At 34.7% G+C, this 14121-nt stretch overlaps 1 protein-coding gene and 1 pseudogene across 3 annotated transcripts; both read right to left on the minus strand.

Moving 5' to 3' along the window:
- Positions 1-211: 211 nt before the first annotated feature.
- On the minus strand, positions 212-3408 carry LOC107815537 (bidirectional sugar transporter SWEET1-like; annotated as a pseudogene).
- Positions 3409-5501: 2093 nt separating this feature from the next.
- Positions 5502-12818, minus strand: LOC107815539 (bidirectional sugar transporter SWEET1a). Of its 3 annotated transcripts, XM_016641145.2 has the most exons (6): positions 12650-12807; positions 12507-12543; positions 12278-12373; positions 11743-12025; positions 11022-11141; positions 5502-5843 (listed from the first exon to the last, which is right to left on the minus strand). In XM_016641145.2, exons 1-6 carry the CDS (start codon positions 12678-12680, stop codon positions 5640-5642), a joined length of 771 nt encoding a protein of 256 aa, XP_016496631.1. In that variant the 5' UTR covers positions 12681-12807; the 3' UTR covers positions 5502-5639. The 3 variants fall into 3 exon arrangements, with proteins under 3 accessions (XP_016496631.1, XP_016496633.1, XP_016496632.1); XM_016641147.2 differs by lacking the exon at positions 11022-11141 and having other exon boundaries at positions 12650-12818; XM_016641146.2 differs by lacking the exon at positions 12278-12373 and having other exon boundaries at positions 12650-12814.
- Positions 12819-14121: the final 1303 nt, after the last annotated feature.

Consider the following 14121-nt stretch of genomic DNA (forward strand, 5'->3'; position numbering starts at 1 on the left):
CTACAAGATATCTCTATTCCATATGGACAAGCTTAAAGAATTGGCGGAACGAAGTTAAGCGCCCTCTAATCATGTAATGGTTTCTCCAACGAATTAACCTTTTACATCTATTTTAACAGTGTTCTGTCATAAAGATATAATTTATTTGTTTCAACTTATGTGATATACTTTTATCAATGAGAAGATTTATAATCGCATGAAACTCTGTGACTTGTTATAGATAATAATAATAAAATTCTTTCTTTCTTAAAATTTGATTTCCGGTCAAATACCGCCACAAACTGAGAGGAGAAATGCAAATCACTCAAATGGAGTGATGAAGAGAGTACTATCAAATCAACTAGCAACTCAAACAAGTCTAAGGTTCAAAATAGAATAATGATTTATTTTAGGAGTTCGAAATTCAGGGGACGAATCGATGATTATTTTGTCAAGGTGGAATTCAGTGAAAATAAAGTTACGCATGTAGGTAATTATTAATTTAGAATTTTCCCCTTATGTTGAGAGAAAAATTGAGGAAAATTAAGGTATGGTTGCATTCTGACTTGGTGTGTTAGCGAGTTTTTCTTCATTGGTATTTCCAAGCTCCATATCTACTGATACATCTGTTGCTTCTTTCTTAACTCCCCGTTTATTATCACGATAAACTGCATATAAAATTAGTTGCACTAATCCTAACAATGCTCCGATCATGTTTGGTACCTAAGAAAACAATATATAATGTCGTGAGATTAAGAAAACTTCTTAACGAAAATATCTAAAAAAATATTTTTAATTGAGTTAACTAGTATCAACTTTTTTTCCAACGCGAATTTAAAATATCAGTTTAATTTCCTATGTAATAATTCTCTTGCTATTTGATAGACATCAAGATTCAAGTAAATAATCATTTTTAGTATCTAGAAATCTGGTCCAAGACTAATTTATTGAGAATTTTATGGAATATTTCACAAATTAAAACCTACTTACATAAATAAAAGGGTCCACTCCAAGCAATCGGTAGACTAACCATGTGACACCGCAAGTGAAATATTGACAAGAATAATGGCATGTACTCCACGCTTTTAGTTTTGATCACCTGTCTCTATATAACAAGGGAGGAGAAACAGCGACAAAGGGTAAACTTTGAATTACCTATACAGTTCAGGGTTACTTTCTCTCTTTTAGGAAAGGAAAGAGATAAGATATGAAACTATTGAACAATTCTTTTTTACATATATGAGTATGACATTTAATTTAATTAGAACATCATGGAATATGTTTTGTGTAATTTTGATTGGGAGGAATTTGTTAGTGGTTTAGGTTGATCACCATTCACCACCGAGTTAAAGTCATGTCACTAAAAGCAAAAAGGTTGAAATGCCCATGGCTGAATATTATGATCATACAATTTAAATTTTCAAAATTTAAGTTAAAAGAATAAAAAGATAAAGTGTGTACTTTTCTAATGTTAAAATTGTACTATAACGTTAACGCAACAACTAGGCTTGATTAAAATTAAATGATTTAAAAGATGACGCCATATATATATATATATATATATATATGATAATAATAATTGTGCTTTAATAGCAAGTTATAATGCGTAGCCATACTAGCATTAATTATCCCATATTAATCTAACAAAAGGAGTTCCTAATTTGCTAGACCGCCATGTATTTTGCTTCGACGCATATTAATTAAGAAATAACTTTTTCCTTTTGCATAAATAAGAAAATAAATTAAAGTACTTACCAATATAGTGAGAGGAGAACCATACATAGAGATACCCACAATTCCAGAAATGAAGCCACAAAAAAGCTTCCTTTTATGGTCATGGAGTGCAAATATGGAAACTAAAGCCACAGTTGAGAAGATGAGAAAGAAAAGAAATAGAATCCCAGAGATCTTAGCCTTCTCTTTCCAGCTTGGGGCAAATGGGAGGAAAATCAACACATAGATCGGTTGAATGCTTGTACCACTGGCAGCGATAATTGTAACCAGCATATTGTTTGGCGAAACAAATGGCAGACTATACCTATTAGGGTTACCAATTAATGCTATTAGATAGAATTACTTGCTTAAATTTATAATAATAATAATAATAATAATAATAATAATAATAATAATAATAATAATAATAATAATAATAATAATAATAATAATAATAATAATAATAATAATAATAAAAGAAGAAGACGAACCTCTTGAATATTAGTTAAGGATCCAAGATATACACTGATTATGTAATGAATAATTTATACCATGCACAATTTAATTTAACTTGTACTACTAGTTATTAATTATAGGTTACCAATCAGTGATACGGGATAAAATTATATGCAATTACCTTTTAATTGACATAATTATGTGTATAATTTACGCAATAATGCATAGAACTCAAATTCATTAGTTTAGTTAATGATGAATTCATGAGTCAAAGGAATTAAAAATTCTCTATCTCCCTAAATTATGTATATCCTGTTATGTTTTGAAAGGTCAGGTTGACCATCTTGCAAGTGAAGTTGCACCATATATGCAACTATAAAAAAATTGGAATTAGTTACGAACTTCGTTGCTAAATCGCTCGTAGCTAACAAAATATTTTAATAATTAATCCGTCGCTAATTCGTTACTAAGTAGGATTAGCAACAGATCTTACGATTTAACTACAGAATTTATCTCTCTCTAATTGCTTAATGTATAAAGTGAATATTAAAGAAAACATGTAGAGAACATACCACATTGAGAACAAGCAATTGACCAGACTAATAACATATGGTATGCCCGAAAAATTTTCAGTTGATCTCTTTCTAATCACCCTCTGGAAGGTAATCCTATACCATCACAAGTTATTCAATAAATTATAACAAAGCACCAGAATCAGTAACGGGAAAAAACGCACAGAAACACACACAATAAAGGTGGAAATTCGAAAAGGCTTACCTAGGCGCCAGGAGGAGTAACAGAGTGTTTAAAATTCCTGCCCCAAGAATTAAGAAAGGAGAAAACCCTTATTATAGCTATAATAGATATTTAAAGGAAGAAAAATACAATGAAAGCCCCACCAAAAATCCCAAAGGCGGTGTGGAGAATATGAATTACTCCCATGGCAAAGAAGCTTTAATTTCCTCTCGAGCACAAAAGGTGGAAACAACTTGAAACCAGAAGCAAAAGGTGCAGCCAATCATGATCACATGTGATATATATAGAAAATAATTTCCTTTTGCTGGCTTGTTTTGCAGTAATGTTAGCGTCACAATACAAAAGTAGATGGTAGTGGAATCGGTATTTGAACTTTATAGATTCTAAATTCTAGAATAGAAATATTAGGTGCTAGTAACCGCGTTCTTAATTTGATTTTTTATATATTTAATAGATTTTTTAATCTAAATGTAAAGTTTAAACTAAAGCTACTATATTCGACCGAACCCATAACTTACCTTCTTGGTCCATCCCACCCTCACCTAATTAACATATTCTTGTACCCAACTCAAATGCAACAAGCATGCTAAACATTTTTCAGAAGTAATTTATTTAAGTTTATAGATTCATTTAGTAGTATTGAGACTATATTTTCTTTATCACCTTGACAACCCTTTAGTAATGTTGTCTATAGGCAAGAATTGGGGATTGGTTGATGACCTCCATCTTACCACCATCTTACCGAGTGAGAAATGGTTACTCTATTCCTTTATCTCCTCATGGTGCTGCCGTATTATTAATAAATAACAATGGCAAAAGAATAACATTAATTCTATTCACTTTCAGCCCAATGTTCCTTCATATATTTTTCCTTCTAGTTGTTTTGTTTTCATTTGGCCCTTTTATTATCATTCAAAACCAAAAAGTATTCCTTTGTTTGTCTGGAAAGTTGAAATCAACTTTATAAAGTTTAACGACTATTTTTCTTCAACAAAGTATATGTAAGGCCCCGTAAAATCCTATAACTAATTTGAAAAGTTGTGAAGGTGATACCTAAATTTTATGTTCCAAAGGTCGTAGGGGTGTTTAAATAGAGGGGAGAGGTAGTTTAGAGTGACTTGAAATTGTTTTAAGTGATGAAAATGACTTTAGTCGCACATGCCTAAAGTTCAAATGATCATAACTATCAATTCATAATGAATTGAGCTATCAGCCATATACCAAAATCCAAAAGAAAGCACTCTGAGTTTTGCATCTAGAACTTCAAAAACTTTTATCATTATGATACTACTGCAAGAAGATGTGACATTTTAACTCAAAGGCAGCAGAGCAGGAATCTGATTGCGGAAAAAAAAATACCTTGATGCAGAGTCCCAGGCGATGCACAAGCCAAAATTGTGCCAAAAGTTCAGAAAATCGAGTCTCTGAAGATCACGCCCTGGCGATGCCCAGGGTAACGCGGTAGGCCAAATTTTGGCCTGTGTGACTTTAAAATGCCAATTAAAAGGGTACTTCAAAGAGAAAAAATCCTAATTATTTCTACAACATTTTGAAAAAGGTGTTTGAGAATAAGAACGATCTAGGGCTTCTCCAATCCACCCAAGGTAAAATTTCTATCATAAATTCAAGTTAGAAACTCTACATAAGCATTGTTTAACACCTAGAAATTCTAAAATCTTATATTTTCAACAAGAATTCAAAGGACTATTCAAGGCTCAAGACATAGGGTTTCAAGGAGCAACTTCTAAAGTAATCGCTTTGCTCTCTACCATCAAGATTAGAAACTTTATAGCGTATTGAGTGATTGAAACGACAGAGTTTATGGGTAAAAACCTAGTTATGATGTTGGGTAGAAGTTAATAGTTGAGCTAATGGTTCTAACCCCTTGTATAGATCCTTGAAGGGTTGGATCACATGAATTAGTTGGTAGAGTTCTTAGCTAATGGTTCTAACCCGGACCCTTGTTATAGATTCTTGAAGGGTTGGATTACATGAATTCATTGGTAGATTTCTTGACAGTCGATTTAGATAAGTTGAGTTTATAATTTCCTAAGTCAAGGGCTTGACAAGAAAACGCTTAATAAGAAAATAATTTAATAAGAAAGTGCTTGAATGTTCTTAAGTATAAATGATCAAATTATTGTTTGAAATCCCTTGTTTCAGTTAAGTGTGAGTAATCTATCCTCAATTCATGGTATAGACTTTACTATTAGCTTTCCTTAATAAGACGATTTATAACTACATAAATCTCTATAACTTGTTTTAGACCATAATAAAAATCTTTCTTTCTTTCTTTCCTAAAACTCGGTGTCCAATCAGATAGCACCACAGACAAATTGAGTTATCAAAAGGTCAAATTGTTTGAGTTTTGTGCCAACTCAAATGGACTTACATAACAACGGATAAAAAGAGTACTATCAAATCAACTAGCAACTCAAATGGACTTACAAGACAAGAGAGGCTTGCTCAGTTGGTAAAAGCACCTCCACCTACGACCGATAGGTCCTGGGTTCGAGTCACCGTGGAGGGGAAGTGTGGAAACACTATAGATCCTCCTAATTAAAGGGAAGAAAAAAAAAAACTAGCAACTCAAAAAACTCTAAGGTTCAAAATAGAATAACGATTTTCATACGAGTGTAGGTTACTACATTTGTCCTTAGGAATTCAAGGGACAACTGATAATTGTTTTGGCAAGTGGAGTTAAGTGAAAATTAAGTTACATATGTAGATAATTATTAATTTAGGATTTGTCCATTATGATGAGAGAAAAACTGCATTGGGATTTGTGTGTCAGCTATCTTTTCTTCATTGGGATTTTCAAGCTCCATCTTTACTGATTCATCTACTGCTTCTTTCTTCACTTCCCGTTTAATATCACGATAAACTGCATATAAAATTAGTTGCACTAATCCCAACAAAGCTCCGACCACGTTTGGTACCTAAGACAACAATATATAATGTCGTCAGATTAAGAAAACTTCTTAACATAACATATCTAATAAAAAAAAATGAATTGAGTTAAGTAGTATCAACTTTTTCTTTCAACGCGAATTTAAATTATCAATTTAATTTCCTAGGTAATAATTCTCTTGCTAATAACTCTCTGAAACAAGAAGCTTCTCTCAGCTAAGGCTGAAATGGCGAAGAAGCAACGAACTAGAGGGAGAGGGCAATTAGGAACGGTAAATCAGCAGAGAAATTTTGGCATGAGAGCAATTCCACAAACTGAAGATGCAAAGAAAACTAGAAGCATTAATGTGTTACAAGGAGTAATTCCGTTAGAACTGCAGCAGACACCTATGGCGGGGCCATCAAAGGAAACGCCAATGGCAACACCGATAGCTACGCAATCAATTACGCAAGCAACTAAGCAGCATGACAATAGCAATCAAGCACAGTCTAGCGGGAAGCAATCATGGGCGGACAAAGTGGAAAAAAAGGAGGAACTAATAGGTAAATCTCAAGCCCTAGCTTCAAATTTGACATCCTGGAGTAAAATAGTTGGAAATACACCAGTAACTTAGGGATTTGACCTAGAAGGAGTGAATTCTAATGCTAATGTCAAAATAACGATGGAAGATGTAAAAGAGGAAATAGAATACTGGCAAACTGCGGTTGTATGCTTTGTGCTGGAGTCAAATCCGCCTTTAACAGTGGTGGAGGGGTATTTCAATCGTATATGGAAGGATTTGGGAATTGATAAGGTAGCTCAAATTAATAAAAGAGTATTCATGGTCAGATTTCACAGTAATGAAGGGCGTACAAAGGCAATTGAAGGGGGAGTGCAGATATTTGATCGAAAACCAGGGATAATTAAGCCATGAAAACCAGGAATGGAGATAATGAATGTAACAGTGGAGCAGGTGCCTATATGGATTCGACTAGTGGGCCTAGATCTAAAGTACTGGGGGCAAGCAGCTCTAGCAAAAATAGCTGGGCTGGTGGGGAAACCCGTGAAGGCTGATACAACAACAACGAGAAAGAAGAAACTCATGTATGCAAGGGTGATGGTGGAGGTTCCTTTTAACAAAGCATATCCAGATTCAGTAATGTTTGAAAATGAATTGGGTCAAATAATCGAACAGAAAATATAGTATGAATGGAAGCCTACAATGTGTCAACAATGCAAATTGTTTAGGCACACAGACCAGCAATGCAGAAGAGTACAAAAACCACAAGCAAAACAAGTAAGAAAAGAGTGGAAGCCAGTGGAGAGGAATGAGCAAAAAGAAAAGCCAACCATAGCATGGGAAAGCATGGAACAAAAGCCGAAGAATGTACAAGGGAAAGCTTTACAGAAGCAGATTATCATGCCAGTGAGTAACTCTTTCTCAACACTGGAGGATCAGCGGGAAGAGCAAATTGCAGAGGAGAGTGCTAGAGAGAAAACAATAACAGACAGGAGAAATAAAGCTAAAGGAATTACACAAGGAGAAGGTACTCAACAAGGAAAAGGCAGTTCAACAGTAAGCTACCAGAGGGGAGTACAAAGGAAAATAGAGATGGGTCCAGGAACAGGGAGGGGAGGTACAAACCCCCTCCACAATGGATAAATTGGGATTTTAGAATGTGAGGGGTCTAAACAGGCAGTACAAGCAGAAAGAAATGAATCTGTTCTTACACAATACTAAGGTAGGCCTATTTGGATTCCTGGAGACAAAGATTAAGAGGCAGAAAACATCTTTAGCTTCTCTTAATCTTTGTAATGCATGGTCTTTTAGTCACAATCTAGCTCATCATCCAAGTGGAAGAATATGGGTGCTTTGGAAACCAAATATATTCTCTATAAATATCACTGATGTATCAGCACAAATGATGCATTGTGAGGTAGAACATAGAAGGACTCAACACAAGTTTCAGATAACATTTGTGTGTGGGTTTAATGACCAAGCTTTAAGAAGACAATTATGGCAAGAGTTGGAGAAAATTCATGGTGTCACTAAAAAAATCATGGGCAGTTATAGGAGATTTCAACTGTGTATTGAATATAGATAAAAGGGTGGGGAGTCCAATCACAGTTTCAAAAATAAAAGAATTCAAAGAGTGTGTAGGGAGATGGTCACTACAAGAACTTAAATCATCTGGATCTTTTTTCACATGGAACAATAAACATGGAGACAATAGTAGAGTCTACAGTAGGATTGATAGGGTGCTAGTTAATGGAGATTGGGTGATGAGATTGCCAGGATCAGAAGTTCACTTTGGAAATGAAGGACTCATGGACCATTGTCCAGCTCTGATTAACTGGGATCAAGGACCTCAAAGTGGATAGTACAGATTCAGATATTTCAACATATGGAGTCAAGCCACTGACTTCAAACAACAAGTGGAATATAGTTGGAATAAGGGGATTACAGGTACTAAGTAGTATAGATTGGTGGGGAAGCTGAATGGACTGAAAGCCACTCTGCAAGGAATAAGAAGAACTCAATTTGGTGATGTAGAAGGGAAAGATGTGCAGGCAAAAACAGAGCTAGAGGAGTGCCAAAAGAAACTACAGAAAGATCCTTTAAACATAAGGTTGATTGAAGAAGAGGCAAGGCTAGCTAAACAATATTCATACTGGAATCTGACGCGGAACCGGTACCTAAAGCAGAAGTGTAAAATGCATTGGCTGAACTCAGGGGATATGAACACAAAGTTTTTTCATAGCATGCTAAAAGCTAGAAGAAATGCTAACAGAATTTTCACTATAAAAGACACTGAAGGGAGAACAAGAAATGATATAGAGGGGATTACTGATGCTTTTGTGAAATATTACTCTACTCTACTTGGCACTAAAACTGAGAATAGAAGAAGGGTATGAAATGTTACTATTAAAAAAGGACCTGTAGTCTCAAAGGAACAAAGATGTATGTTGGTTGAGGAGTTTACAACAGATGAAATGAAACAAGCTTTATGGGAGATAGATGGAGATAAAGCACCTGGACCAGATGGCTATGGAAGCTAGTTTTTCAAGGATTGCTGGGAAATAGTTAAAGAGGATCTTGAAGCAGGAATAATGGAGTTTTTTAAAACAGGGAAATTATTGAGGGCATGGAATAGCACTGTGTTGACTCTAGTACCAAAATCAGATCATGCAGACACAGTAACAGACTACATACCTATAGTTTGCTGCAATACAATCTATAAGGTAATATCCAAGATGTTAGCAAACAGGTTGAAGAAAGTCCTGCCATATATCATATCCCTCAATCAAAGTGCCTTTGTGGCTGGAAGAACCATAGCTCAGAACATACTAATATGTCAAGACTTGGTAAGACTGTATAATAGGAAATAAATCACAAGTAGCTGCCTGATAAAAATAGACTTGAGGAATGCTTACGACACAGTAGAATGGGAGTTTGTAACTGAAATGTTGCATGCACTGGAATTCCCTCAGCAATTTATCAAATGGACTATGACATGCATCACTACAATGCAGTATGCAATTGCAATCAATGGAGGTTTGTATGGGAACATAAAAGGGGAAAGAGGACTTAGACAAGGGGACCCCATATCCCCACTGATCTTTGCCATTTTCATGGAATATTTCACAAGGATAATGAACATAGTTACAGAGCAGGTGGGATTTGAATATCACACTAAATGCAAACACTTGAAGTTGAATCATTTATGCTTTGCAGATGATGTGCTACTATTCAGTAAAGGAACCTTTCAATCAGTGCTACTACTATTGAGGGGCTTGAAAACATTCTCAGAAACTTCAAGCCTAACTACAAATGCAAACAAGTCAAACATCTTCAGTGTCAATATGCAAAACCAGCACCAGAAGGATTTGATAGACATGACAGGATATCAGAAAGGAAATCTGCCATTCAGGTACCTTGGTTTGCCTATATCAGCTAAGAGACTATCTAAAATGGATTGTGAAATACTTATAGATAAGATAGCAACTAGAATCAAAGGGTGGAGTACAAGACATTTGTCTTATGCAGGAAGGGTGCAACTAGTGAATTCAGTACTACTTCACATTCACAGCTACTGGTCAACCATATTTTTACTCCCAAAGCAGGTGCTGAAAGGGATAACTGCTATGTGTAGAAATTTCATCTGGGATGGGAAACCTGTCACACATAAACCACCCCTAGTGGCATGAGATCTAGTGTGCAAGGCAAAACATGAAGGAGGTTTGAGGATAACAGATATAATAAAATAGAATGAAGCTGCTGTTGCAAAATATGTATGGAATATTACCCAAAAAGCTGATAACCTATGGGTGAAATGGATCAACACTATCTACTTAAAGGAGAAGGATTAGGGCAGTACAAATGCCCCACTGATGTTAGCTGGTATTGGAAGAAAATATGTAGAATCAAGGAAATATTTGCTCCAGGCTATAATCAGAACTTATGGAGCAATGCCAATGGAAAGTACACAATAAAGGGAAGATACACATAGAGAATGGGGGAAAAGGAGAGTTGGACATGGAGAAGATGGGTATGGAATAACATGAACCTACCCAAGCACAGCTTTATTTGTTGGATCACTATGCATCAAAGGCTGCTGACAAAGTCCAGATTGTACAACATGAGCATTAGTCAAGAAGATAGATGCCCAATATGTGGAACAGAAGAGGAAACCACCAAACATTTATTCTTTGAATGTGTATATTCACAGTAAGGCTTAAGGGAGGTGTTACAGTGGATGAACATAGGCATACAAAATACAGAGATAACAGGGATCTGGAGAAGAGTAACCAGACTACTTAAAGGGAGAAGATGCAGGGAAGTTGCCACTGCTATATTGGCTGCCTTGGTGTACTGGATATGGAAAGCAAGAAATACTGTTGTATGGGATTTCAAACTACCTACAACTGCATACATTGTAAGACAGATAAAGTAAGAATGCAGAATGAGGAAGATCGCCTATTTGAAGAGCAAGACAAGTATTCAAGAAAGAGAATGGATTGAGAAGATCACGCAGAAATAGAAGAACAGATAGATAGGAAGAAATGTTTTGAATACATAGCTTAATATATATGTATATAGAAAAAATAGGAGGAAAAGGAAAGATATCAAGATTCAAGTAAATAACCATTTTAGAATCTAGAAATCTGGTCCAAGACTAATTTATTGAGAATTTTATGGAATGTTTCACAAATTAAACCTACTTACATAAATAAAAGGGTCCGCTCCAAGCAATCCGTAGACTAACCATGTGATACTGCACGTGAAAGCAAATATTGACAAGAATAATGGCATGTACTCCACGCTTTTAGTCTTGATCACCAACCTCTAACAATGGAGGAAAAATATAAAAACAGAAACCACATCAAACGGTAAAATTTGAATTAGACATATAGTTCAGTCTTAGTTTCTCTCCTTTAATTAGGAGAGAGAGGATGTAAGATACGAAATTATTTAACAAAAAGGTTTTCACAATATGAATACGATACTTAATTTAATTAGGACATCATGGAATATGTTTTTTGTAAAGGTGGTTTTTAATTGGGAGGAATTTGCTAGTGGTTTAGCCATTTAGGTTGGTCACCACCGAGTTAAAGTCATGTTAATAAAAGCTAAAAGGTCTGTCTCCGCAGCTGTATAGGCAAACAGTCATGGAGAGTAAAATCAGAGGCAGAGCCAGGATTTAAAGCTTATGTGATCGGAATTATAATCAGTTTAAGTTATTGGGTTCTAAATTAATAATTTATACATATCCAATTGATTTTGAAGACAAAAACAAGATTCGAATCAAAACTATTGGATTCGGCCGAACCAACGCCCGTCACTCTAGCTCTCCCCTGACTAAGACCGCTCTGTATTTTGCTACGACACATTAATTAGCAAAACCATTATCTTTTGCAAAAAAAAAAAAACAAATTGAAGAACATACCATTATAGTGAGAGGAGAACCATACATAGAGATACCCACAATTGCAGAAACTAAGCCGCAAAAAAGCATCCTTTTATAGCCGTGGAGTGCAAATATGGAAACTAAGGCCACAGTTGAGAAGATAAGAAAAAGAAGAAATAGAATCCCAGAGATCTTAGCCTTCTCTTTCCAGCTTGGGGCAAATATGAGGAAAATCAACACGTAGGTTGCCTGAATGCTTGTACCACTGGCACCGATAATTGTAACCAGCATATTGTTTGGCGAAACAAATGGCAGACTATACCTATTAGGGTTACCAATTAATGCTATTAGATAGAATTACTTGCAATTACTTTTTAAATGACTTAATTATTTAATTATCTTTAACACAGAGAAGAGAATTTAAGCTCATTAGTTTAATTAATGAATTAAAGAAACTAATACTTTCGATCTCCCTAAAATATGTGTATTATATCCTGTTCCGTTTTGAAAGGTCAGGTTAACCATTTTTCAAGTGAAGTTGAACAATGTATAAAATGAATGTTAAAGAACATACCACATTGAGAACAAGCAGTTGAACAGACTAATAACATATGGTATGCCTGAAATTTTTTCTGTTGATCTCTTTCTAATTACCCTCTGAAAGGTAATCCTATACCATCATCAAAAATTAGTAAATAAATTATCACAAAGCACCAAAATCAGTAACGGGAAAAAGAGCGAGAGAGAAAGAAAAAAAAAACCACAAACACACACAGTAAAAGTGGAAATTCAAGAAGGCTTACATAGGCGCCAAGAGGAGTAACAAACTATTTAAAATTCCTGCCCCAAGAAGAAAGGATGTATAAATTAAAAACCTAATGATAGCTATCATGGACAACATTCAAGAAATTAAACAAAGAAAAATACAAGAAAATGAAAGTCCTACCTAAAATGCCAAAAGGCGGTGTGGAGAGCATGGATTACTTCCATGGCAGAGAAGCTTAATTTCCTCTCGAGCACAAAAGGTGGAAACAACCTAAAACAAAAAGCAAAAGGTGCAGCCAATCTTGATTACATGTGATATATATATAGAAAATAACTTTCTTTTGCTGGCTTCTTTTGCAGCAGTGTTAGCGTCACAATACAAAAGTAGATGGCCGTGACCACACGTGGAATCAACATTTAAACTTTATGGGTTATAAATTTAATTTTTGTAAATATTTAATATATTTTTTAATAGAAATACAAAGTTTAGACTAAAATTACTATGCTCGATTGAACCCGTAACTTATTTTCTAGCTCCACCCACCCCTCACCTGGTGAACATATTCTTCTTTAAGCGAACCATAACTATTTTGATACCCGACTCAAATGCGACAAGCATGCTAAATATTTTTCAGAAATAGTTTATTTAAGTGTATAGATTCATTTAGTAGTATTGCGTCTTGAATTATTCTTTAGCTCCTTTTAAACTCTTTAGTAATGTTATTAGGCAAGAATTGGGGATTAATTGATGATCTCTGTATTATTAAATAACAATGGAAAAAGAATAACATTAACTCTATTCATCTTTCAGCTCAATGTTCCCTCCTTTTTCCTTCTGTTTTTTTTCTTTTCTTTTCTTTTCATTTTTGCCCTTTCATCATCATTCAAAACCAGAATACTTATTCCACTCCCCACCTTGCCCCGCCATGTTGGAAACATTAAGATTTAAAAGAGAAAAGAAATCTTGAAGGGTATATATAGATTGAGTGGAAATTATAAACGAGAGGATATATAGAAGTGGCAGTGGAAAAGAGAGGACATATATATATGGCATCTCTTTTGCTTTTTCAGCATAATATACTAACTGTTCTTACTTGAAATGGATACGTTTTATTAGGCATCTTAACGTGACCGCTTTACTCATCATTAAGAAAAAGATTATAAAAAAAAAAGGTTTAGATACTTCTGCTTTTGAATGAAATTTAAGCGGATCTTTTGACAAATTTTAGTGGAAGAAAAGCTGAAAATATACTCTTGCTTTGTTTAACTCAAGATTAAGTATCGTCTTTTGGAGGAAAAAAAAGGAAAGTTACATGATCAATAGAAAATGTTGAAGGGGAAAAAACAACATAGAGTAAACAAAAGGAAAAAAAAAAGGTCAATTTAAGTTTCGTGGGATAATACGTTGTTTTACTGCTAGGTTCACCCGACCTCTAGTAACTTGGCTTTTTATTTCAGTATGGTACATGTATTGGAGTTCCTAATTAGTTAAAATTAAAAAATGCATGACATTGGAAGGCCTATATTAACTTCTTATTTACACCTTGTTTGGATGGTTGTTACGCATCGTTTCATAATGTATCGTATCGTACTGTATTGTATCGTTTGATAAATACAATGTTTGGATAGATTGTGTCGTTTGTCATCGTTTCA

This window comes from Nicotiana tabacum, chromosome 16 (genome assembly GCF_000715075.1).
Source record: "Nicotiana tabacum cultivar K326 chromosome 16, ASM71507v2, whole genome shotgun sequence".
NCBI lineage: Eukaryota > Viridiplantae > Streptophyta > Magnoliopsida > Solanales > Solanaceae > Nicotiana > Nicotiana tabacum.

Coding starts and splice junctions, on each gene's coding strand:
- LOC107815539 (XM_016641145.2), bottom strand. CDS start 12,680: ATGCTCTCCACACCGCCTTTTGGCATTTTAG. Junction 11,142..11,742: donor GTTCTCCTCTCACTATAATG/GTATGTTCTTCA, acceptor CTCCATTGTTAG/AGGTTGGTGATCAAGACTAA. Junction 5,844..11,021: donor GAGCGGACCCTTTTATTTAT/GTAAGTAGGTTT, acceptor TTGTTGTCTTAG/GTACCAAACGTGGTCGGAGC.